This window comes from Pieris brassicae, chromosome 3 (genome assembly GCF_905147105.1).
Source record: "Pieris brassicae chromosome 3, ilPieBrab1.1, whole genome shotgun sequence".
Taxonomy (NCBI): Eukaryota; Metazoa; Arthropoda; class Insecta; order Lepidoptera; family Pieridae; genus Pieris; species Pieris brassicae.
This window is the reverse complement of record NC_059667.1, coordinates 500,341-527,977: the sequence shown is the minus strand read 5'-3', so window position 1 is coordinate 527,977 and position 27,637 is coordinate 500,341. Positions and strand designations below refer to the sequence as shown.

Here is a 27,637-nt window from a genome sequence, read left to right as displayed (position 1 = left end):
GACGTTTAAACATTCTACATTTCCCATACTTATAAAAATAAGGAAACTCGTTTTACATTAGCTTTATACTTAAAGCTCCTAGAACTTCATGTTCTCATATAAATTATTATAAAGCTAAAACAATATCTCTTCAGAACATTCTATCCATAAATTGTACTTGTTTAAGTTGTTTATTGTTCAGAGCTTATGCGACAACATAATAACATGTTGAAGAATAAAATTGTCATATATATACGTTATTAATTATAATTGTGTTACATAACTGACGCTCAGTGGCCACGAGGATTGAGTGTACACAATTCTATACCATTTTTACAATTTAGATTAATGTGATAGACGTGAATGTCTTCCCCGATTGCTTTAACACTTGCCTTAAACTCGAATGCATCTTTAAAGTGATATTTGTTTTGTTTTTATTTAATGTAAAATACTAAGTCTATGCTTTCTTATATTGTTTTTGGACTGGGAATGCCTAAAGAAGTACAAATCTTGTGTTAATTAATGAGAATTTAGACTTAGGTTTGAGACCTTAACAAAACACTTATAATATTTATCTATGGTTAATGTAACTTTCGTCCAAAATTAGTGACCTCAGAACGCGTTAATAGAACCGTAATACCAAAACATCGAGAAGCTAAAAGATACTATTAAAATTTAATAAAATCGTGACCCAAATAACATCTTGGCATTTCAATTTTCCGGACGAAAGGGTGGGCTCCTTCGGCTTTGTGAGAGCGCCCCCCTCCCCCCATTGTCGCGCAGGCTTTCAGAGTAATGAAGAGCATTTTCGTCCGATTTCGAGTACAATGCACGTTTTAATACAAGGCAGAGAGGAAACTCTTTGTCGCTCGCGCGTTACATACGACTCTTGTGAGCTTTGTCTATCGTTTTTGTTCAACGATTGTTCCACAAAGCTGTGTAGAGCATTGTGTATTAACAATTTTGTTAATTGGAACATGTTGGGATGATTTTTGAAGTTAACCCTGTCAACACCATTGATAAATTGGTATTGCAACACCAATTCAGCGTTGCTCGCTAATTGTTTAATTTTATTTATGTTTATCCACTTATGTACAATTATTAACCTGTAAATATATATTTCTGTAAATTGTTGAGAAAATATTTGAGGCTTAATAAATTATTTGTTTACTACCCCATACGTCTACATAGTTTCTCAAATACATGACAATTATGGTACAAAAATTCAAAAGTAAAAAAAATAAAATGACTGTTCTGATTATAGCACTAATTATGCACTTTTAAAAAATACTAGCAAAACAGCGGATTAGGTACAGTAGTACAGATATCGGTTAGCTTATACGTTTCACTTTGTTCCCTTCAAGTACCTAAGTGTTTCATAGTAGGAGCCGCGTGCGATCATTATTCAATGTTGCCATTGTTCTCACTAGCTGCAGGAAATAATTACTGTATGTCGTGTTGGCAACACTGAAGACACGTGCGCGATTGTTAATTAAAATCGTATCAATGGTTCTATTTGTTGGTATTTTTGAGATAAATTAATTATTTCATTCTATATGACGGAATTTTTTATATTAAAAAAACTCGTTGGTTACACACGGTTAGGTTCGCGAGTGTCTTGCCGGCCTTTTAAAAATTGGTAAGCTCTTTTCTAGAAGGGCCCTTAGTCGAATTGATTTGGATGTACTTCAGATGGATGGATTTGCTGAAACGCTCATTTGTGGAACGGCGGACGGTGATGAAAAAGTATTGAAAGATTTTTTTAGTGAAAAACTACATTCAAGATATTCCAACAATGTCGGCTATATATATTTTACCACGACCTGCAATAGATGTTACTGATAAACTGACAATTGTTGTATTTCGTAAACGTCGTACAAATTAGCAACTTAACACCACTAAAAACAATGAGTAATTTATTCGAGAAAACGTATTTATTATGCAAATGCATGCATTAATAGCATCCAATGTCATTAAGATTCTGTATTTACATTACAATTGTAAGAGTCTTTGTTGTGAGACACAAAAGACGGGGAAAAATTTCTTAGTCGCAAACCGAGTATTGTCATGAAAGAATATTAGTTAGAAAATGCTTTTTACGAGATAAATAGACATTTCTCAACATTGTATAAGACTTTTATTTCAAATAATTGCTATCAAAGCATTTAAAAACTTTAAAACGTTCTCGTACATATTCACAAAACGTATCTATAAAAAAACATTATACCAGTTAAGCAATGTTTTTTCACGTTCATTCATTTCCAACACAGGAGAGTTTTTATAATAACATGATTTTCAGTAGTGTTGCAGGCCTATTGGAAATTTCCAAATTCCGCATGGAGCCTAGCGTTCATTTCCTGAAGGCTTTCCTATCTGTAAGGCTCGACCGGGGTCCTTAATAGTTAGTGAATCGTTAAACCGATTTCGCCACAGAATCACTTGAATTCCTTGCGAATGTAAAAGTTAAATAATTTAAATTGAAAATCGTAAAATTTAATAAAATACATGTATACTTTCGATTGTACAGGAAATAAGCAAGGTATACGGACTCCATTTTGACATAACAGTAGCAAAATACGATTCTTATCGAGACGCGTCGACAAAAGACGAAATACCCTCCCAAGTATCAGCAATAATGAGGAACCGGGAAAAACTTCTGTAGCGGAATGAAAAGCGCAAATTCGTCATTAGGCGTCGCTTTCCGCCATTGTTGTCGCCGTCTCGCTTACACTTGCGTGCGGTCGCGTGGGACGGAACAAGAGAGCGGATGGTCCTTCGACGGGATTGTTCCTTTCTATGTCGGCGACATTGTTTTCGCTTTATACCCGCCTGAATCAGAATTGTCTTGTCTGTTTCAATGGCCGGTCCCCTCCACGGTATCAATACAGCCTCCTATAAATGGGGGGACACAAAGGGTTGGTTCTCTTGAATCGAGTTGGGAGACAGGTCGTTCGATTATTGTATCGATTCAAAGGCATTGTTGCTGCAATGGAGAATGGTTAGCGCAAATTACTTTTCTCATTTTGTCGTTGTTATAGTTTGAAATGAGAATTTATACTGCCTTTTGTTTGACTCGATGGATTAGTTTAATACTTGTTGCTGTATGATATAAAGAATACTATGTTGACTCCATGTAACATATACCTTTGCTTTTTATGTTATCATAAAGAAACTTAAACGATATTATGGTTTTTAGGTTTACTTTAAACATTATTATCTTTAACATAGCCATTTTCCACCTTACCAAAGAGTGACAATTTAGTTTTTTCTTTAAAACATTAAGTATTTATTGTCGTTTGTTTAAGGTTTAATTTCAGTTTTCTTTTTTTGTCTATTAATGTTTCGTATGTTTTGTTTCACAATCTGTTTTATTTAAGTGTAGCTAATTACTTAAAAACAAATAAATTAAAAAAAAACCTTTTAAACGTATAGAATTGCAAATGTATTACATTATTTGTACTTTTGACGTTAATTCAGAGTGAGATACCTCATCAGAACTTTTCAAATTATGAGTTATAATAAAAATTAAACGAAATAATTAAAGTTTTTATATTCTAGGTGCGGAATGGAAGTTACTCACAGAGGACGAGAAAAGACCGTTTATAGATGAGGCAAAGAGGCTTAGAGCGATTCACATGAAAGAACACCCGGACTACAAGTACAGACCACGAAGAAAACCCAAGACCTTAAGAAAGGAGGGCTACCCATACTCGATACCATATCCAAGTGTGCCTATGGATGCGCTAAGAGCTGGTAAGTTGTAATATTTTTTGTTATTAGAAAATATTTTATTTATTTTACCAAAAATATAGCCAAAAATGGAATACATATCATATACCTATATGTATCTGTATATATAACTAAAAGTGTGTAATACGTCATTTGGCTGTGTTTTGTAATGGTGTGAAAGTGTGCGTATGTTTGTACGTGTGTATGTGGGTGGTTTTCATGAAGCTGGTGATTTAGGTGGTGGTGCTTAGGATATTCTTCATTCTCCTCTTAAGCATATTCTGCCATAGCATAAACAAATCAAGGCTGGTATAAAAATTACATTTGCATAGTCCTTGCATTGGCCCGAATGCTTTCATGTGAAGTATAATATAAATATATAAAAAAAATACAATTTAAGGCCTAAAACAACTATAACATTATTAAACTCCAAAACTAAGCGTTGATGACACTAAAAAACTTGTGGATTTTACTGATAGCATAAATATACTTTGACAGTAACAGTGGCCATCTTTGTTTAGAATGGTAATTTGGCGGTAATCGCCCGATCGACTGTCATTACGCGTTGTAAACCCACAGCTAATATTAGTGAATGACTAAAGATAATAGAGTATCGAGACAACAATGTAGGTTTTATTGCGGTACGTACATTGTTGCCGAATAAGTTATTTAATTTTCATAGCGTTTATAAGCCCTTTCTAGAACGAATATATATAAAAGTAAAACGCAATGAAATGGGAAGTAGTTATATTTGGTCTTGACAGTATTGACGTTTTCCTTAAAAAATCAACTAAAGAATTACTTGTAAAACTTAACTATTATTATTTAAGTTGACAAATATTGTCTTCGTTATACATACATACACTTTATAAAATTCCTTTAATGATTTGTTCTGATACGCACTTATATTAAAATGTTCTATAACCTGCGACCAGTGTCATTCGGCTACAATTCGAGACTCGCAGACCGTCTTATTCAATAAATGTCATCCTTTTTTGTCCACTACTAGTGGGATGGCATATTTCGACTGAGCACCGTTTAACACAAATGTTTTAATTGCGTCAGCTACTTGCAAACCTTAATTTTTTTGCTACAATCTTATAAAATAACTTAAGGAAAACTGTTGAACTATGAAAGTAATTTTTATATTTTTTTTCACACTAGCCGATTAGTAGTAGGTAATGACATTGAGACTGACGTATTTTCGTGATTTATGTTTACGTCCATGTGTCTTAGAATAGGCAAAAGTGTGTTAAATTATTAAAAAAAACATTCCGTTAGTTTTACAACTAGAAATTCTTAAGGCAATTTCTGCCCCGCACCACCACTATGCTGCCCACTGAAGTATTTCCGACGAAATTAGACTTAAAGTCCTTCAAGAAAAGAGCATAGCAATTCTTAAAAGGCCGGCAGCGCGCTTGAGTATACATGGGCAGCGGTTTGATTTAAACTTAATATCAGATAAGCCTTCTGTCTGTTTATGACTACGTTTTTCAATACACATTGTTTTCGGTCAGCTTCCATTATGTGAAATGAATAAGTTGTGTATTATAGTGTAACTATGCTGAAAATATAATGTCTTATATTGAAATATTATATCTTAAATAATCAAAATTAGTCAATCAGAACCAAGGTTTATTAGCTAATCCTTTTGCCGCAATAAACGAAGGCTGCTGGACATGGTTAAGCATAGTCCAACAAATAGTTCATATATAGTTGAGTGAATGAAGCGTTATTCGTAAAAAGTGTACTTAAATGATTTTTAGAATGATTCGTCGTCATATCTTTATTTGTAAAAAGCACAAACAGTGCTCCATATACATAGACAAAGCGACTTTGATCAGTCATATAGTCTATGGACAATAGACGCATTTGAAAATGGAAAACATAAAATCGTAATGGAATTGTACAGTAATCGATAGTTCACACACACAATGAAAATAGTGCACACAAAAGATCCCAAATATGAAAAGCGTTTGAAAATGGAACGCATAGTTTAAACCGTCTTGGCTGCTTTTGACAGTTGACAGTTTTCACTGTCAAAGGTGACAATGGGGTTTAGGGGTGCGTCAAACTTAGGGGTTATTACATGCGATTGTGGCTATTGAAGGATGTAAAGGGTATGTTATTGAATTTTTCATTTCGGACTCTGTTATTATGTTAATGGTCTTTATAACACTTTTAATTCAAGAAAAATATGGCAATTTTAGGCGTTTGATTTATTACTAATATATTATAAAGATCACCGAACAAGTTGTGAACTGTATTTTAAAACTTACTTGTGTGTCTCTTAAACAATAGACAGTGGCCATTTACCAGCAGGAGCCTAGGGCGGCAGATTTTTGGGGCGGCAAATTTGGGAATCATTTTTTTTTGCTTTCATAGTTTTTTGATATTTTACACATAGAAGTCTGCAATACATTTTGCCGATGACTTTCCTCTCTAGTGTAAAACAGATAGTTCGCTGTCCACCAACTAGTTATAGACCTTTACAGTCTCACGAGTTTGAGCGAAATTGCAGAAAAATGAATTTCCCTCTTTATCAACTGAATGGCTTGTGTATCAAAAATCAAATCCAACTTTTTACGTTCAATTCCAACGAAATTGTTGGATTATAGAAATAATCTTGGATATGACAATTGTAGAGGCAAGGGCGGCAAAAACTTCACAGCGGATTTGTAAAATCACCACTGACAATAGATGCGTAAATCAAATTTAGTATGTAAAGAAACATCAATTAAAATCGTCAGGACTTTTGGATGAAGCGGCCGTTAAACATGCATCTCCTGGACAGGCGTGCACGCCAATAGGCCACATCTCACCTAACATCATGTGGAATTGTGGCCAAACGTCTGTCCAGTACTGTATAAAAAAATTGTACTATACAATATTGGTCCTACCATTGCATTTGTTAGCCTGTCATTTATATTTTTTAATAATTATTATTATTAACCAACAAAGGCAATTCAAAAGCAGAACATTCAAAAATCTGTGTCCAAACTTTTGTGTATTTTCTCAAATAAATGAGATTTATAATAGTGATTAGTCAAAGTGCGGTTCTGCGGTGGGCGTTGCCGACACGTGTGTCGACGCCCTTAGCTAAGGGTCGCGACACACTAAAGTAGCTTTCAAGTTAATTGCAAGCCTGGGGTGGTTTATTGAGATTACGTAATGGGTTTATGTAAATTGCGGGTAGATGTCATCAGTACAATATAGTCGTCAATACAAAATATTTTAATTAGTAAATACTAAAAAATTTAATCAATCCAATTGGTATATTGTTTCTTAAACATTAACTAAACAGTTAAATTAATATAACGTCTCGTATTCGCTTTGAAATAAAAGTTTAATTCTTCTTAAATATTCTGCTTCTGGAAGCATTGGAGACCTGGGTTTATCGACGTATGCTCAAAATATCTTGGTCCGCAGACCACATACGAGATACAGCCGTGCTGGACAGAACAAAGAAGTGCTTATGACGGTTACAAGGAAATTGACTGGAAGACTTGAGTACTTCGTACACGTCTTTCGTAATATTAAAAAAAATATGCAGTGGCGGGTAAGAAGACCTGGCCGGAGACGCACGTCTTAGTTTAAGAATGACACAATGATTTGGTCAAAGCACCAAGTCATTGTACAAAAGCACTACATCAAAAATAAAGCCATGATGATCGGCAACCTTCGAATAGAGATGGCACTTTAAGACGAAAAAACTCTTAAAAGAACACACTGGTGATACTTATGACAGCTTCTGCCATTCAGTTCCATAAAAAATACTATCAATTAACATCTTTTGGTGTTATCTGACGTAATTTTTCAGTATAGGAACAAATGTTGATTGCGCAATAAGTATCAACTCGTATTCCACAGCTGGGTCTGAGAACGTTCCAATTAACCATTGCTAAGTAGAACTAAATAATTTCTAAATACAATTCTTTGATCTTCATCAAAGTTGAAAATAATCAATATCTTCTTTATGTAAATCAGTTAAAAGCTCAGTTAAGAGTATTGACACACGATGCCACGTGTCACTAGGGTGGAAACACACTTGGCCTCTTGGGGTGATTTGACCGAAATTAATATGTTTTCGCCACTAATTTGCGTAACGGCAATTGTAAACAAAATGGCGCTGCGGTTTTTCTACTCTCAGTTAAAAAGATTTTAACTATTCGTATAGTAATACATTTAAACTTCTACTTTACTTGAAACAATATATTGTTAGTACCGTCAATTAACCCTTAGGAAATTAGCCTTCATCCACGGTCTAACAAAATTCATTACACAGATAATCACACCGATTTTGGTAAGTAATATTCCAGAGAGTTGTTCGGTCTAATACTTGCAGCTGAGTTTCATTATCGGACGTCATGGCAGAAAACAAAATACCATCCATAACACCTCGACGTCCGTCGTTCCGCTGAACTTTTTTTAAAGGCAGTTTTTGCCGCGCACCGCCGCTATGTGGAACCAGCTGCCCACTGAAGTATTTCCGAACCCCTTAAGGTCTTTCAAGAATTCTTGAAAGGTCGGCAACGCAGCACATCCTCCTGGCAATGTCAGCGTCCATGGGCGGCGGTAACATTTAACATCAGGTGAGCCTCCTGCCAATTTGCCTCCTATTACATACAAAAAAAACATTGAACCATGGATGGAGACTATTGTAGGCACTATACTATGTTTTTTTATACATTGTCAAATTATAAAACGTCATAGAACAATACGATCTAGCCTTATTTAATACTAATAAGTAATTTAAGTCTAATTTACTAAAGAGCATTTTTAACATGCTTAGAGTCTCTATTAAAAGCAAGACACTCTGTTCTTGTATTCTATTTTTTCACTTACCACTACTTAGCACGAAAGCTGGCGTTTTAAGGGGGTTAAAAACCGATTTTATTGATAAAAAACTTAGCAAATAATATGCTCTTAAACCAAAACAAATATATTAGAAACACTTTATTGAAATTTTAATAACATACATTAATATTATATATTTGCGACATATATTCTCATTAATATGCTAATTATATCATTAATAAACGTTGCTTACACAACAAAAACGCTTGAAATATGTTTCATTGTGTAAGACCGTCTCCAAATATTTGATGAATTCCTTTAGTTTCATTGTTCAATTAAACATGGTTTTATGAAACATAACAATCTTAAATATATTTTTACTATTTAGTATTCTTATAATAATCAATGGTGTTACCTAGCTTTTAACCGTGATATCAGATTGCATTTGTTTCTTTAATTATTTATTTTATTACGGTAACCATAGCTTTAAAAAAATAACGAAAGCAAATGTATAATAATCAACAAGCCATAGCCGGGGATCGAACCTACGACCTCAAGGATGAGATTCGCACGCTGAAGCCACTAGGCCAACACTGTTTACTTTGCCCACTTAGGCTTAGTCAACACAAAATTTGTGCATTTCGCGATTACGATTATTACCAAACATTTATTTATTTTCGTTTAAATTATGATCTTTATTAGATTCGCAGGTAACGGAATAAATGTCTCCTATATATATGTTAGTATATATAATATAGAGACATGTTGTCCTCTCTTCGTCTAAATATGTATTTATAAATCAAATAGGTAATTTTTAAATTACATATTGGTGAATTTAAATCCTTTATGTTATTATTTGGGTATATACATATCGACTGCACTATATGTTGTTCTAAATTTGTATATGCACAGGTGTTAATAGAACGAAATAGACGTTTAGTCTGTATTGTTACAGCTACGCAAATGATTATTGTTCCGTTGACAATGCTAATTTAATAAAGTAAATGGCCATTTAATTCATCGTGCTACAAGTGTTACATAGATAATAAATTTCGTATTGGATTTTCTTTTGTGCGTAAAATTTGTTGATACATTTTGATATAACTAATTTTTTTAAGATTTAAGATTTTACATTTGGGAGCCATATTTAGCGCTAAATAACACATAGATTCAAATGTTTTCTCTTACTGTCCGTACACCTTTATTCCAAGTCAAGTCAATAATCATTAATTCATATAGGTAACACAATGTACAGTTACGAACGTCAATAAAAAATAAATATACATTAATACTTCTAATTTTACATTTACTTCCAGTTCTCAAATCAAGGGCGTAGAAGGGAAGAGAACTGGCAATAAACTCTCCGCCAATCTTTTTAATCGCCAAGTTTTTTTTTTGTATTACACAACGTTTGTAAGGAGCTGCAACCATTACACCGTGTTCCACATAACATCTTAAGTAATAAATATTAATAAAATAAATTAAGAAACAAAGATTTGTATGAGATTGTCAAAGAGTATCAGACTAAAACTTTGTCAAATAAGTTTAGTATTACATTTTTGACAGTGTCGAGGCAAGTGTATGATTTGAGACATTTTATTTATACAGGTCTTGAGCGTTTTAACGCTTTTCCTTAACACAACGCGAACAATACCTAATATTATAAAAATGCGTTTTTTCCGTATATAAATTCCAGTATGAAATAGCTTTGTTTTCATAAATTAAGTCATGAAAATCCGTGCCAAGCTACTGTTTTGATAAAATCAAACCTGAATTTTCGCAATCAAAAACTAGATTAACGTAATTCTTTCCGTGACAAAATTAATACGTAAAATGTTTTTTCTTCGTAAAAATGCTGTATCATTAGCATAATGTCGGTAGAACGGAAGTGACCAATAGTATGCGTTACCGGATGCCCCACCCCGCGGCAAACTGCTGCCGGTCACGTGACGTCATTTATATGACAGATGACATCGTGCCGGCGTATAGATAGAACGTGCTGTTGTTTACGGAAATGAAATGCACTTTTAGCTTAGGGGCCATTACAGTTATGTAAGTTTAACACTTTCGTTTACAATATAATATGAACAGCAATTTATAATATCCTTTAACAAAATATTCCGAAACTAACTTTAGTATATTTGAAAGTTCAATAAAAAAACTGATAACTAAAAGCTCGATTAAGCATCAATCTTTGCCCAAATCTTAGTAAAAGATACCGCTCTTAAGTAGCCTCTAAGTTGTTAGGGTAAACTATGATAGCGTGATTTGCAGAAGCATAGCTAATCTATCACTTTAAGCACGGTTTGTTAGTTTCGTCAGCCGGGGGTGCTTGTGTGAAATGGCTGAAATTTCGCTCCGTCATTTTGTTGAGATGTTTTAGGCGTGGATAATCGAATCCGATTATGCAAAAGCTGGACGGTTCCGGTATTCTAATACGTGTTTTTTCGATTACTTTAACATCAACGCCAGCACGTCAATAATCTAAGAATGCGGCAAAATATTCACAATTGTTCCACGTACGAACGATTTAGCTATGACAAATTATGAAGATGCCGATATTTTCCATTGCTTAATTGACTTTTAGCAGTTTAGTTTTATTATTAATTGTCGTTTGTTTAAGGTTGGTATATTTTATTTGTTTATCAATGTAATCTGTATTGGCTTTGTATATTGTCTAAGTTTTTTCTTTAATATGGATATGTGTTAGCAGTAAGATTGCTTATAAATTAATAATTTTTGAAACCTCGATAAAGTGTTATGAAACAAATTTGCAACTGTAAGAGAGATATGAAACAAAATTATTATTCTCAATACTGTTTCCTCGTTTCAAAGTAAATTTTCTTTTAATCTCAACGAAATCTTACACAAATGGCTGTCTCGTACTTGACCCTTTTACATCAAAGGGAAAGTAATAAATAGAGGTAAGGGTTAATTGGTGAAACCGTACAATATAAGGATACTTACTAAAATATTCTGGCGTTATTTGACTTTGTGTAATTTAGTCATTAATAGCAGAGAAAAACTTTGGCATGCGACAGGTCACGTTTTTTTTATGGGACACGAGGCCAACAAGGTGGCGATTGAAATCTAATAAAGCCTGTCATGAACACTAACGGATGTGTTGGCAGCCTTTAAGTGAATGTTTACCTTATCTAATATAATTTTATCTCACAGTGGTTGCCTGAAATAGATCGCTCGCTGTGTATTACAACGAAGTGAAAATAAATAAATCAATTTAATCGGAGACAGAAAGCTCTAAGCTTAAAGCTTAAGCTAAATTAGTCCCTCCATTTTCTTGTGTTGCTATAAGGAATTATTAAGGTAATTATTAGTGATCATTCCATAGCCGTGAGTACTAACCGTTAGTAGAAATAAATGTTGTATAGAAATAGAAGCAAACTTATATCTTAGTATCATTACGTGTTCCTTTTTTAGAAAGCGAATTTCCATTTAAGCCCCACAAATCACCATAGCATAAAAAACACCTGACGGCTCAGAAAATGGCCACTTTTCCGTGAAATTTAACACATTGAAGCCGGAAGCCCGGTGAAAATCCTTCGCGACCTTTTCCGAATCGATGGACTCGAACTATATTTACGTATTAACATATTGTAGGAAGCTGGTCATTATTGTACCTGAATGCGGCCGGCGAAAATGGACCCATTGTGTCCAAGTTGGGGGCCGAAATTGTTAGTGAGGGTGTATCGAATCTTGTGGGGTCTGCGTGCTTTTTTGTTGGTTGTAATTGAAAATCTAATAGGTTTTACGGCAAGCTTTTCTACATATAAATTTGCAGTATTTCTTTTTAAACTTAAAATACTTGTAATTCTACAAATTCTTGTAAAAATCGCAATAGACACTATCTAATTCTAGCTCGTTCTAGGTATGCCTTCCAATAGGCATATCTGTCCAAGCACCTGGACATGCTGGATCATGTTAAAAGCACATTAACATTATGTACTTTAAATAAATGCAATCACCTCGTAACTCACAATTCGATTTGACACCTGAGAAGGAGAATAAATCAAAAATATTATTGACATCGGTTAATTAAATAAATTCTAAATAATGCTCTTCGAGTTCGAGGAGATTTTCATCGTTATTCACGCCAATACCAGATGAAGACAGAATGGCGAATTGACAACGAATTTAATTATAAAATATAATAAAAATACGTCCCTTTTTATCGAGGGACCACAGAATTTTCCGCTTTATCCAGCTTATTTACAGACTATATTAGCATTTGAGAATTAAATTCAAGAGGGTGTAATAATTTAAAAATTTTGGAAGAGTCGAGCGATAATGCGTACTGGGACATTGATGTGTCATAGATCTAGAGGCTTCATTTTCGAAGGGTTTTTATTAAAATCTCTGAATTGCTCTTAGATTACGTAAGTGATGTATTCGATTCTATATTGAGATATGATCCATATGGCGTATGATCCTTATCTCATTGTAATATCTGTTTAGGCTTTTTTTTAATATTTACAGATATATACATTTGTTTGTTTTATAAGCAAGACGGCCTAGTTGCAAGCAAGACGTCTTTGTCCTAATAATTCGATTCACATGTAAAAAATAAATTAATAAATCATATTCCTTTTAAATATTGTGTAAAAGTGTAATATTTTTACCATTTTCTAACATTTATTCTGACCATTATTGTCGTGTTATGAAAAGATATCTTGTAACAAATATAATGTGTTGAACCTTATTACAATACTTAAGTCGTAACAATATTGTTGAATCCAAACAATATTCACCCATAACAAGTTAATGAAACCCTTCTCTACACTATCAAACCCTGAACTGTGTTTAATAAACACCCAAGGAACTGGCCGTTAATCGCACTCGAGGGTCCAGTTCACAATGAAATAATTAATTGGTGCTCAAGTCTGAGGTCTCGCCTTACTATTGTGGCCCTGAATGCCTCTGTCCATAAGCTGTCTTGGCATACAACACGGTGAATGGACTTCGGAATGGATTGCATTTTGATTAAGATTGAAACTGGAATTGTTTTGCGAAATTATGATTAAATTGGATTAGTTTTTTTAATTTAACTATAGGCAATCTTACAGCTAACATATATAAAGGAAAACACTCAGACAATATAGAAGGAAAACAGATTACATTGATGAACAAAATATAGTAAACATAAATACATTAACAGATAAAAAATGAAAACTGAAATTAAACTTTTTTTTACAATTATACAATTTTTCTGAAAAACTTAATTGTCACTGCTAAATTAAATCACATGTCCTCCCGGTCTTATATGTTGGTTTTGCATTCAAGACACGATTATTTATAACATAATTATAAGGAAAAAACTATTCCAAGTGCAGTTTTTTATTATTGTAGTTTAAAACTCTTCCATTATAACCTCCTCCTCTAATAGAATTTTAAAATATAAGAAAACATTACAAATAAGTGTTCTTTTTTGCAATAGGTATGGCAAGTGGAGGTATGAGCCAAGCGATGTCTGGGTACTACGGGGCGGCATATGGTCCTCTGGGAGCCAGCATGGCGGCGGCGGCAGCAGCAGCCGCACAGCAAAATGCCATATCAGCAGCACTCACACCTAATGCACAGGTAATTTCGTTGTTTTTTAAAATAAATATATGATAAAATTAGGACAAAATCGCAAATAAAAACGTAGTTACAAATTTAAACACAATTTCATCTTATGGTTTGTCCTTTCTTTTATTTAATTTATGGTTAATCATAGCTAATAGAGTGACCTCCACGATCTTAACGTGAATTTAATTGTCTTTGGCAACCATTATTTTTGAAATTATTTTTTTTATTATAAGAGCTTTTATTCTATATACACTTATATGCATATATTGTTATACGAACAATATTTCTTATAACTTAAGATATTTAATCAATATATCGTTTATTAAAACTAAAATATAACAATCAAATACACAGTATTTACAATTTTTTACCCTACATAACCAATTACAAATTAATCAAAAGGAAATTAAAACAAATTGAAAAAGTGATCACTGTGGCAGTATCAGTTAACCTTTAACGCAGGCAAAAGTAGTAGTTAGTTTCTTATGTTCAAAAACTTACTACGCTTTGTTAGTAACTTAGTATACTTAAGTTACGTGCATACAAATCGTAAACATACTTGATTAGTAGCTATACTGTTAATAATGAAGCGGAACGCTATAACAAATTTAAATCGATACTATTTTGGAGTTAGTTCCTTAGAAATATAATACAAATAAAACATTTTCTCTTAATAAATAACATCGTAAGGCAGACATAGGAAAATAAACTTTAGAAAAATCCCTTAAAAGAAAACGTATGGGTAAGTACAGATATGGGTCGGAAAAAAGCTAAAGCGAAAAGCCTACCAGTATGCCACTTTACTAATGCGCATAATTTTTTAACGAATTGTAGCGCCTCTCTAATATAAAGAGTAAACTCATTCCCTGTTCATTACACGCTATTTAGTTTTTTTTTCCATTTTTTATCGACGCGAATCAGGTAAAATTAGATCATATGTTTTCGACGCTTCATTAAGTTAAAGTGCTGAGTCAACATGGTTTTACATCTTAAGTATCATTTACGCTTTGTTATCATAATTTAACGAATCTTCAGTTTTCGGTCAAAAAGGTCTTACTAAAGAGCGCCTATTTTTTTTTTGTATAGAAGTTTTGTTTTAGTATTCAAATATAATTATCAAATTAATATATACAAAATATGTATTGGAAAAACTATTTAAAGAAAGTAAGTACGGTTCCTTGCTCTTTCCTCTCCATATGAAACTACCTTTTGGAAGGGGAGCCCAGAGGTATTTTTTTTATTTTTAACTTGACTATCAAAAGTGCCTTGTTCATAGGCCTAATTCAAAAATATTGTTTTCCTTTTTTATTTTTTTGGAGTTTACTCCTTAAGAAACGATTTGAGTTATTAGTACCCGGTACGGAAATTTTATGAGGAGTAAAATCAAGTGTAACACGAAAAGTTGAGGCGTTACGTAGAAAGAGACAAACATATATATCTGTAGGATTGAACTCATTCTCTCTCTAAAATTGGATTTGTATAAATTGAACACAATTATTATTGTTATTATTTTTATTTATTATTATTATTTATATTGTTTTGTAACATACTTTATGTATTACGCTTTATTGAAGTAATATAAATAATCCGAATAATTACAGATATATGTTTGTTTCTCTTATCATTTTAGCAGATGCGTTCATTTACCCTTTTTTTCTATTCGATATATATCATAATTATCGTTCGTAAGGAGTAAACTCCAATCGTGCGTCGTAGCTGACACACAAACACATTTTTTTGAGTGTGTACAAGGTACAATTAGGCTTGATTACTTATGGGGTACACAGCCGATAGTTCCATTACAAATTAAATATAATAAAAAATAATACAGCAAAACTTTAGACACTCGCTCTTTTTATTTATAATTATATAACTATGGTATCGCGAACTTAACCACACACAAAAAATCATAAAAAAAATCAGAAATTTTAAGTATTTTTAGTAGTAATTAAAACATTTTGTCGTGTCTTAATTAATGTCATGACGACACATTTTGAATAAAAATTCTTTAATACTGCAATTGGCATAACAATAATACCAATTAAAGGCAAGCTGTTACCAATTCGAGGTGTTAAAATAAACACTTGCTTATAAGCCAGCCCTCGCCAATTTGAACGTAAAAAGTTGTATTTTTTACCGTAAGCATTTCTTAATTTGACACACCTTTAATGTATTGCGAACCTCTTAAATCAGTTTATAAAACGTCAAACATCGGACATATCCAAAATGGTTTTATTTTTAATCTGCAAATTAATTTCAATACACAAATATACAGTATTACCAATATTCTTAACCTACATAATAATAATTCAAAATTGATAAATAAGAAATGAAACCAATTTGGTCAATGTGGTACCTACCTTTACTTGCGATAGTTATACGTGAAGCGAAGAAAGCACCAGCTCTGGGGTCACCGATAGGTGCTGTCTACCAGGCGCCAACTTAAATCTTTAGTTAGCGCATGAACCCCACGGCCCAAGAGGTTACTAAGTTACCTTACTAATTTGACGATATGCTCTTCTAACCCATTTCGATCAGAAATCAACGCACAAAACAACTTCGGGGCAGATTTAAATCAATTTAGATCGATGTTTTCACAATAATTAAACTCGAGTTGATGTTTTCACCCTCGCGAGGGCGCGAGATTATATGAGTGAGTGGATGTTGGATGGGGTCGAAAGATTAAAGTCAATCTGAGAGGAAAAACGGTTTACGCGTGAAAGTATAGCAAACAAATTTGCATTTACTATATACTACTATTTGTGATAGTAGAACGTGTTAAACTAACTACTGAACCTAATTAACGGTTAAGGTAACAAATGACTATATTCCAGTCATATTTGCGTGTTGTTCCCACAAGAATGTAAGTGCTTGCTGATATCATGTGGAAGATGGTGTGATGGTTGCAGCACCTTACAAACGTGTAATACAAAAAGAAGAGTGGCGGAGAGGTTATTGCCAGTTCTTCTTATCCGTTCTACGCTCTTGATTTGAGAACTGTCGGTCAAATTGTTCAGTCTCTACTTAAGGGACCTTTTGACTTATGTAACCTAAAAACATCTTATAGTGATCATATCAATTTAAAAAATCTTTTATTCTCGCATAAATAGTCTAATTTGATATAATATGTATTACTGGTAATATTCATACATGTGTTTCCATGCAATGGCCAAGTCATTGTATTTTAAACAAAATATTTGTAATATTGATATGGTCAGTATACGATGTTCTTAGGTTAGCTAATTACGTAATAACTTAAGGAGGTCCTTTGAGTAGGGATATATACTGAATAAATTTACCGACTTGCTATTACATGGATATCACAACTTTTACGGTTGAAGAACTGCGTTGTTAGATTTGCGAGAGTGATTTTTATGCAGTTAATACTATAGACGAACTAAATAAACCTACACTGTCCTGCGTAGTTATTTACTTGATTCACACAAGGGTTGAGGTAATCAGTGGCAAACAATACTACTACATACTTTTGCTTTCATCGATTCATTAATACGAGAGAAAGTTTTAATTCGGTAGCCGTCTCTCGGGAATTAGGGTTGCCATTCTCAATGTCACCCCTAGTTTCGTGTAATCAGGAGTTTGAGTATGTGAATTCCAGCAAAAAGTATCTTAAATGGTATCGTAATACAATAACGGATATGTTCAAAATAAATTCACACATTCATTGCATTATTTAAAAACAATAATATATAAATAAACTTTAAAAATATTAAAAAATTCTATTAGTACTCGTAAAAAATTGAAATGATTGTAGTGTTTGTACGTAAGCTATGATAATATTTCAATACACGTAATTATGTTAAAACTAAAACATGTGTCTATTGCCGTTTCAACGTTAGCTCACCATAACTTCTTTCCGTAATTATTATATAAAACTAACTCAATAACATACCTACATTTATTTCCAACATATAATTGAGAACTAAAAATACAAATTTAAAAAGTTTGGTTCCTGGCTTTAATGCTGGCGTATTGTGATGGCATGGAGCGAGGAAAGCACCAGCTCTGAGGTCAGTATTAAAATATAGTTTCTAAAAAACAAACGCTGGCACCCCTAACTCCACTCCCCAACGCATTGTGCCGTCTTAATAGACTCGACTATCGAATGATCGATTTTTTCGATTAACGTATCGAATCGTGCCCTAAACATCGGAAACAATATAATCAGCTACCATTGAGGGGATATTAAAAACGGTGATATTGCGTTTTAGCAGGTACCGGTAACGATCCATTGTAACTTTTGTTAATCGAATATATTGATCGATGCGTCTGGCTAAGTTTTCATGGTTAATTAGGGTTGTTATTGAATTTATTTTATTACGTTTATTGGAACGTTTCATTGACGCGCTAAACATCTCCTAATACATATTGGTAAAATGTTCCGCAAGTATTTATAATAATCATGGTCATGTCCTAGTGGTTTCAGCGTGTGATTCTCATCCCTAAGGTTGTATGTTCGATCTCCTTACACCAATGGTCTTTCTGTGGGCCGTTAAAATTCGCTCGAACGGTGAAAGAAAACATCGTGAGGAAACTGGCTTGGCTTAGATCCAAAAGTCGATGGCATGTGTCAGGATGTTCGCTAGTGCCTATTAGTTTAAGACAATTTTTTTTTTAAATAGTAACTATGTAAAAAACTTCTACTTCCACTTCTACTTCACTCAGTAGGTATTTATTTTTTTACTTTTCCTAATGTCAGGTACATATGTATATATAAAAACACATGTAAATAAATAAATAGGTTTGCATTTAAAAATATTCCTATAAACATTGTATACAATACTATTGAAGCTGTATAACTTTAACTAAAAAATCTATAAAGTGTATGAAATATGTGTCATATTGAATGCGGTAAGCACAGGGCAGTAAAGTCGATGTCTCGGTGTCTGACTAATCCTGATTTAACACCGACTCTCGACCATAGGTTATACCTTAACGCGATAGGACTCACGGCTATAAAGATTGGACAACAAGTGTTTTCTTACGGGCTTTAATATAAAGCTCATATATGTGTTTTTGAACGAAATATGTTACTATAGTAACGCATTAGTAGGTAGATACTCTAAATTTAAAAGCATTATCATTATCATTTGCTCGAACGATGAAAACATTGTAAGTTAACCGGCTTATCTTTAGACCCTAAAAGCGGACGGCATGTATCAGGCACAGGAGCCTGATCAACTACGTATATTAGATTTACAAATGGTCATGAAACATATACAGAAATCTGAGGGCCAGACTTGATAATAGTAGTGCCGCAGAGTGACTATTTGTACTGTAAATGAAGAGCATTTACAATATAATATTTTAAAGGTACACTGCCACAGACAGGGATAAAAACTTTTTTATTTTTATGTCAGTTTTTTTTATCTATTTTTAATTATTACTGTGTAGGTTAAGAAAGTTTCTAATACTGTATTATGTGTTATTTAATATAATTACTGTATGTGGTCGTGATAAAAATGAGCACATTCATATTGATAAATATATCAATAACTTAGTAAAATAGCTTTATATGACATACAAAAACGTATTTTTTATAATAGTTCAATCGATTGCAAACTTTATAACACTGTATCACACAAACGGCTATTTACCTCACGATATTGTGCGGCTCACTACTTCATTAAAAAATTTAAAACTCGTAGCTTTATTCGAGCGCTTTGTTAACTTTGATTTGTTACACAATACATCATTTATCAAAGGATTTTCAATTCTATTCAATTCGTATAGAGCTTTATTTTAAATGAGATGTGTGAGAATGGTTTTTTCTGTATTCTTTCATAGATTACAAACGATAATCCGCTTATGAAATTAATGTTAGGTGCTGATTTGACAATATTTTGATTTTGTATATGAAGACTAAATTATAATTATTCGTAGCTCGTATTTAACTATTTAGCAGTGTGTATAGCCAGCGAGACAAATCCCTAAATTTGAAGTAATAATCGTGCGTTGTAGTTTCAATTTTTAAAAAATAAATTATAGATTTAAAATGTTCTTAAAGTATTTTAGAAGATCTGTAATCTTATTTGATCTGTCTTATTTTTAAAATCGGATAGCTAGATACTTTAGTTTATATTCCTAAAACCATAGATTTGTGTAGAATTTGGTCCAAGTATTTTTTTTTAATATTATTACAATAACGATTTTTTTGAATACTGATACATCATGGAACATTATAATCTAGCCTTACTTAAGACTAATAAGTAATTTAAGTCTAATTACTAAAAAGGATATTTAACATTAGAACGTGTCCAATAAGACTACTTACAGTCTCTGTGACTCTATTTTACTAATTCAAATGGTTTTGTGTTTTTAAATCTTGTAACAAGCGTACAACAGAAGTGAATTGTTAATATAATATTTTTACTTCAGTAAAATTAATTCAAAATTTCGATTTCAAAAAAAATTAATAGGTTATCAATTCCAAGTGTTATTTTTTTATTTTCAAATTGTGTTATAAGATATTTATAAGAAAATATCTAGTAATTAAAAATTTAAGCTACATACGTTAAATTAAAATATCAAAGACATCCAATTTATGTCTGATGCTCCGGATCATCAAAGTCAAATAGTAAACACACTGCGCCTACGCATATCGACACAATTATGGTAAACCGTAGGCTTAATCCATACATTTATTTACATTTTTCTTGTCAAAATAACTACATTAGATTACAACGATATTTTTATCAATCAAATTTTTGTGATAAATATATGTCACCTGTACAAAACCTCCATACTTTAATACTGAATTTTTATTTCTGTTACTAGCTGGAACAAATGGTTCCCTCAAAATCGCCTAAAATATTTATTTATTTAAAATATAGTATCCATACAAACTAAGCCGATACCATAATGTCGAATTATGATGTGTTTTCATGGTATAAATAATTGATTTCCTCCGTTACAGGTGGGTAGTACGATGGACATGTCAAAATATTCCATAGAAGACAAATACAGAAGCTACAGCATGTATCCCGACCCTGCTAGAGGATACCTCGATTCCGCGGCCTTGTCTAAAGCCTACATGTACATGGATCAACAACAACAACGGTATCCAATGGACATCAGCAAGATGTACTCAGAGGCGTCAGCTGCCGCGATGGCTGGGTTAAGCGTACCTCCAAGTATCTCTCCACGCTCTACTGAATCCCCTGACGTAATACCGAAGCACGATCGCCCAGAGGGCAGCTCGTCCACTGGGTCTAATCCCTCGCCGTCTTTGCCCTATTATCAGTCACCTGGGCTTCTCATGCCGCAGTACCCGAGTCAGTACGCGCAGAGTACCCAAAGTGGAGAGTTTCGGAGGCCACTCACTGTAATTTTCTGACCCGACAGCTAAGCTTGTAAATATGGACATAATATAATATAGGACAATCTGGATCACGTTTTATGAGAATGTAAATAGATATTTATCATGCATTTTTAAGTATATATATTTTACCTTATATGTGAGGATTTTTTAATTATTGCATTTATATTATGTTGTTTATTTGTCGTTCCTCTATATTAATCTATTGGTGATAGACGTATAAATTAGGTTTAGGAATGTATTAGAATGAATCTATGTTATTTCTGAGTTTTTGTTTCTATTTTGTCTAGAAAGTTCGTATGAATCGTCATAGATAGGAACAGTTTTGGACGTTTTGTGTTGTCATAAAACTCAAGAAATAAGATTGGTTATTTTAATCGATTGTCCCTCTCAAGCAACGAAATATATTGTAAATAATGTAGAAAATTAGACATAATTTATAATTAAAATTAATATAAGATCTTGAAGAATTATCTGTTATAATTGTTATTTTACTGTGCCACAACATAGTACAATTAATTATTGAATGAATTTGAACTTTAATGACAAATTCAATCATATTTTTTTGGCTATGTATGAAACAATTGCATTTACTTTGTTGCCATACCACATTTATGACAGTAACGCACCAATAATTATATAATATACTTTCGGGAATGTTTTAAAATAGATAAATTTTATATCTCTGACATTTCAAATTAAAAAATAAATTATTTGAATAACGAATGCACATTGAATGTGTTTGAAATGGCAACATTGCCCACCACCGCTATCGTGTTAGACGGTGTTACTGAGCGCGATAAATAGTCAAACTTTCAAAATATAACTTATAAAAACGAGCTAAAAAATATTTTATGCGCTGAAGATGTTTTCATACAATATGGCTGGTAATTATGTATCTTTGATAAGTTAAAGATAGTGGCGCTACAATCCTAGATCGTGGTCCAAAGTTTCTGTATCTTATGATAATTTTCCTAATAATAAGACATAATAGGCAAGTAGGTGATCAGCCTTCTGCGTCTGACACTTGCCGTTAACTTCTTTGGGCTTAAGGCATGCTAGTCCTCCTTTTACTAAGGAGTATGTATGCACACTCAAGTTAATTGGTTCGGGATTCGAACCTACGACCTCAGGAACAAGAATCGCATGTTGAAGCCACTATATCTGTTGCAGGCCAACAGAGGCCACCTTAAATGTTGTTTGTAATAATTTAAGACATCCGATAATTTCTGCGGAAAATTAACAATACGGCATGTACGCCACATGTACTTATATCTTATATCTAAGTAAAATTATAATGTATATAAAATATTGTCTTTGTTTTATGCAAAAACATATGGAAATAAAAACATATAAATACGACATCTTCAAGGCTTGCAGTAGTCATGGTCAGCGAAAGTTTGTTTTAATTAAATGTATACGTATGTTTGTTTGTCAGAATGAGCCTTTTGACCATGCAAAACATCCATATGTTAAAAGGAAATTACCCATTTTACAGGATATCTGTCAACTAAATTTGAAGAATATTGTAAAAATTTTAAGGTTAATTGTATAGTTAAATCTAGTTTCGAAAGATATTACTCAAAATAAATCGTTAGAAAATTTCACAAAATATTTTATTTTAAACCCCCTATTTTTGTATTAGTTATACTAATACTAACACAATTAACTGATTATTGTTTGGTTAAATACGTAATTATTATACATGTACAAAGATCTTATATATCTTCCATATAGACAAAATTTATAGTCAATTCGACTTGTCTTGTTCATCAATTCATACCCAATATGTCCCATACATCCCATGACGTTCATGTTTTTTATGATTTACTTTACTTTTAAACCTGTTGACAATCAGCCACTTCTTGTCAAATGTTTTAATATACAAACATCTTAATAATTCAGACAGAAATCTTTTGTTTAGCCATTTGAAATCACGACCCTCGCTAATAATTTAATTACTCACTTATCTATTTGCTAAGTGCACAAATGTAACCCTCTAAATTTGGAAATCTCTTAAAAAGGGTATCCAAAATAAACTTTTCAAATAAAACGCTATAATAATAAATGATAAAACATTATAACACTATGAACCCTTTAAAAAAACAAATAATTTTTAATATTATGAGTCTGATATAATACTGCAATTAATTTGGCATTATACACACGAACGTTTCCGATAAAATGTGTCTGTATATAAATCTGTACAGATTTATTTACATTAAGACATATCATAGTTTAATAGTTTTATAATTTATTAGCGGCCTGTCCCGGCCCCATATGGCTACAGAGGAGTTTTTGTATTTGTCAGGAACGTACAAAAATAGAGATATTTATAATATGAATATAGATTGAGATGTAGCTATATAGGCCCGACAAAAAAATATCAAACCAAATGAAAATGTACTTTGGTCTGACCTTATAATATGGACACACAGTACTTTCTGGAATATGGCTTGTATCAGCAAGTTTTTAAACGTTAGAATACTCAAAATAAATATGTGTTACTGCGACCTTTTCAGATCTGGACTCCAGATTTCTATATCTGCTTCATGATCATTTGTCAATCTGATAAGCACTGAGATGATCATCCTCTTGTGCTTGACACAAGCAGACTTTTTGGGTCTAAGTCAAGCCAGATTTCTCACGATGTTTTTCTTCACCGTTTGAAATGTTCAACGCGCATATAGAAAGAAATTCTATTGGTGCCCAGCCAGGACTCGAACCTATGACCTCAGGGATGAGAGCCGCACGCTAAATTTACCACGCGAACACTGCTTAGAAAGCTCAATTTATATTACTTTTCAGCTACAAGAAATTAGATTGTACCCACGAAAGCAAAGCACAATTGGATAAACCTGACGCGTTTTACACTTCCATGTACAGCACGCCTTACGGTAGCCCCCATTCTCATTGAAATATGCAAGTTGATAGATATCACTGGCAGGGTAGTGATTTTGTAAGAAAACAAGCGCAACCATTGTGGGGCAAAATATGTTGAAATAACATAAACAATTGTGCGGGCCCTCTTGTGTAGGTGAGCTTATACAGGCTGATTAATTTACATTAGAACATTACATTCACAAGAATTCCTTTTATGTTATGCTGTTCAGTTATGTTGACTATTTTTTATAGAAACTACAACACTACTAACACTGCCAGAAGGCTCGCAAGTGCGAAGCCAGCATTTTCAGAATGTACGCTCTTATCTTGAAGAACCTTAAGTCGAATTGGTTCGGAAATACTTCTATGGGCAGCTGGTTCCACATAGTGGTGGTACGGCAAGTGCCTGAGTTGTGGAACGACGGACGTCGTGGTGATTCGTTTTAATTTTGTGCTTTCCGGACATATATACATTTTTGGTTCGCTTTGGTTGGAACTAAACGAAATCAACATAAACATTCATTTCCAACACACAATTATACAGTACTTATAATATTCATAACCCACAATGTAAAAATAATATATCAACATTAATTTCCGTTCATTTATTTATTTTATTATTTACACTTTACATTTACCTATAGAAAAACATAATACATAAAAATTATAAGGAATGCAACGGGTGACCTTAACGCTAACAAGCGATCTCATCCATGCAACCCTAGTAAGGAAAAAATCGAATAAAAGAAATTGTGTCATACAAAATATTAATAAAATAAACTAAAATGTTCGTAGATTCATGAATTGCGATGCAACACAAAACAAAAAGGTTTTTGCGTAATTATAATATGGTAATTTATATAGCGTTTCATATTAAAATATGAAACGCTATATAAATTACTAATTATGCTGTTAAAATAGATCAGCATGTATAATAAACACCTTCTCCCCTATCAATGCGCATTATTATGACAAAACGAGGCAAAATAAATACGAGCGTCGGATGCAGGATTGTTTTTACAGCAAACACAATCAATACTAATAAATACACCACGATACGTATGACTGCATTACAAAGGACTACTTTTTATGCCATTTTATAGTTAGCTAACTCTATCTATAGTGTTGTCGTAAGGGGAATATTTATTTAATCAGCTAAGAGATTTGTACCTTAAACAATAGGTCTTTTTCATTATAAGGTGCAGATACAGTTGCAGGCTGACTCAGCTTGCGCTTGATAAGACACATTAAGACCTTCCACGGCACCGAAAATCTTCAGCCGAACCACGGCCAACGTCATGCGTCTGTATCACAGGCGTTGCACGGTGTAGTCCACCCTGAGCCCACGAAAAGTCTGTTTGCTGTAGAAATGATACTGTTGTAACTCAAGTTCTAGAAACCTTAACAAAGAACAAATAATTGATTTGTATAGAGCATTGTTTATAGGAAAGATAATTGTTTTTTTTTTAAATTAATCTTAATCTCTCAGTTGGCTTTATGTACATAAAAATAACCAATATTTTAAAAATGCTAAGATAACGCCTGGTATAGTGTTAATGGGCGTTTTATAGTCAAAATTGTGATTTGTTGCTACCATCTCATTCAATTCATTTATGGACATAGTACAGAAAAATTATGTATTTACTACTGACATATAAAATATTAAAATATGAAAAAGCTTCAATAATATAAATGAGCAATGTTGGCCTAGTGGCTTCATCGTGAGAGTCATCACTGACGTCGTAAGATCGATCCACCGCTTTCTTGAAGGAAACTAAGGAATGGTTTGGTCAAAGCACCAAGACATTGTTTAGAAGCGCGGCATCTAAAATTAAACATGAACTAGACATGATGATCGCCAACCATCGCAAGGAGATGACACTTTAAAAAGAAGGTAAAGGGAAACATCGAGAGGAAACCGGCTTGCCTTAGATCCAAAAGTCGACGATGTATGTCAGGCTTACTTTTCTGTTAGATTGACAAATCATCTTGAAACAGATTATGAGATCTGAGGCCCAGACCTAAATAGATTCTACCGCCACAGATTGAAATATTATATATTAATGCCTAATAATAATAAAGTAGCATACGTAGAAAATTGCACTCCTAGCCTTTGATGTCAAACATGTCTCTAATGTAGACTTCTGAAGCAATTAGCTCGAACTGTAATTACATTTAATAATCAAATTATCATAACGCTACAAAACCTTCACTCCTGGCACGTGTTGGTTCACATTTTATGAAAACTGCAATTACGTTGTACTACAGACTATCGGTTATGTAGAAATGTGAAAACAATAATTAGACAGTAAGGAAAATTTATATAATTTCTTGTATCTGTTGCTGAGTTCATAGTATCTGTAATATTTGTATATATAGTTCAAATATATATTTAAATCATCTATTAAACGAGGTGTTAAGCTTCACCCCACCTTAGTCACTTTTGTTACTAATGTAACTTTAAGTAATTCACATAGAAAGTCAAATTAAAGTATAATAATTCCTGTCGTTACGCTAATTCCGAAACGTACGCTACGTTACGAAATTTTATATTATTCGTTCATATTAGATATATAGGTAAGTGGTTGTCAGTATAAAATATTGCAACCCTAGGCAACCTTAAACCGAAGACTACCGGAAATCTGTAGACCTATGCAATTATGTTTTATTGTGTTTAACACACTTGACCCCACGTAAAGGAAACAAAACGGTGACCGCCGTCCACACTGTCACAGTGACATTTGACACGTCAGCTGTCAAATGTCAGACGCCACGTGCCGCCGCGTGCGTTCTCAAATGAGTTTAAACTGTAATCGCGGTTGTGACAGCCATCTTTCAAACATTGTGGTTACGGATATGAAGTTAAGGGCGAATGTTATTTTGAAATTGCATTTATATGCTTTCATTATTAATAGACCTATACTGTTGTAGTCATACCAAATCAGGCATAGCTGTGGTAGGCATTTGAGAGTTTCTTTTATGTTTTTTATTTAAGATTACATGTCCTACTCAATTAGTGATTCACAGATAATCAAACCTAATTATTGTTTTACATATAGAATTAACTGAATGTTTGGCCACGAATATTTCAGTTTATAAGATATTAAAATAAAACCTCTGTAGATATAAACTTGAATTGATCGTGGTCAAACAGTGTGTGTTCTGACACACTGTGTTCTTACACACACACATAATCGCATGGTCTAGAGTCTATTAAAATACATAGCAGCATACAACAGAGCAGACAAAAATTGAATCAAAATAATAAATACCTTCATTAGAATGTCCTGTGACTCAGAATAGGAAAAGCTTCAAAACGTAACATAGTGC

At 33.0% G+C, this 27,637-nt stretch overlaps 1 protein-coding gene across 1 annotated transcript in view; it reads left to right on the top strand.

The window, feature by feature from the left end:
• LOC123707554 (transcription factor Sox-21-like) overlaps nucleotides 1-21,918 on the top strand; it is a 38,160-nt gene extending 16,242 nt beyond the window's left edge. The window contains exons 3-5 of the mRNA XM_045657683.1: nucleotides 3,538-3,732; nucleotides 13,958-14,100; nucleotides 21,023-21,918. Of these exons, the coding sequence (XP_045513639.1) occupies nucleotides 3,538-3,732; nucleotides 13,958-14,100; nucleotides 21,023-21,442 (758 nt within the window). The 3' untranslated portion in view covers nucleotides 21,443-21,918. The remainder of the gene's footprint in view (nucleotides 1-3,537; nucleotides 3,733-13,957; nucleotides 14,101-21,022) is intronic.
• Nucleotides 21,919-27,637: the final 5,719 nt, after the last annotated feature.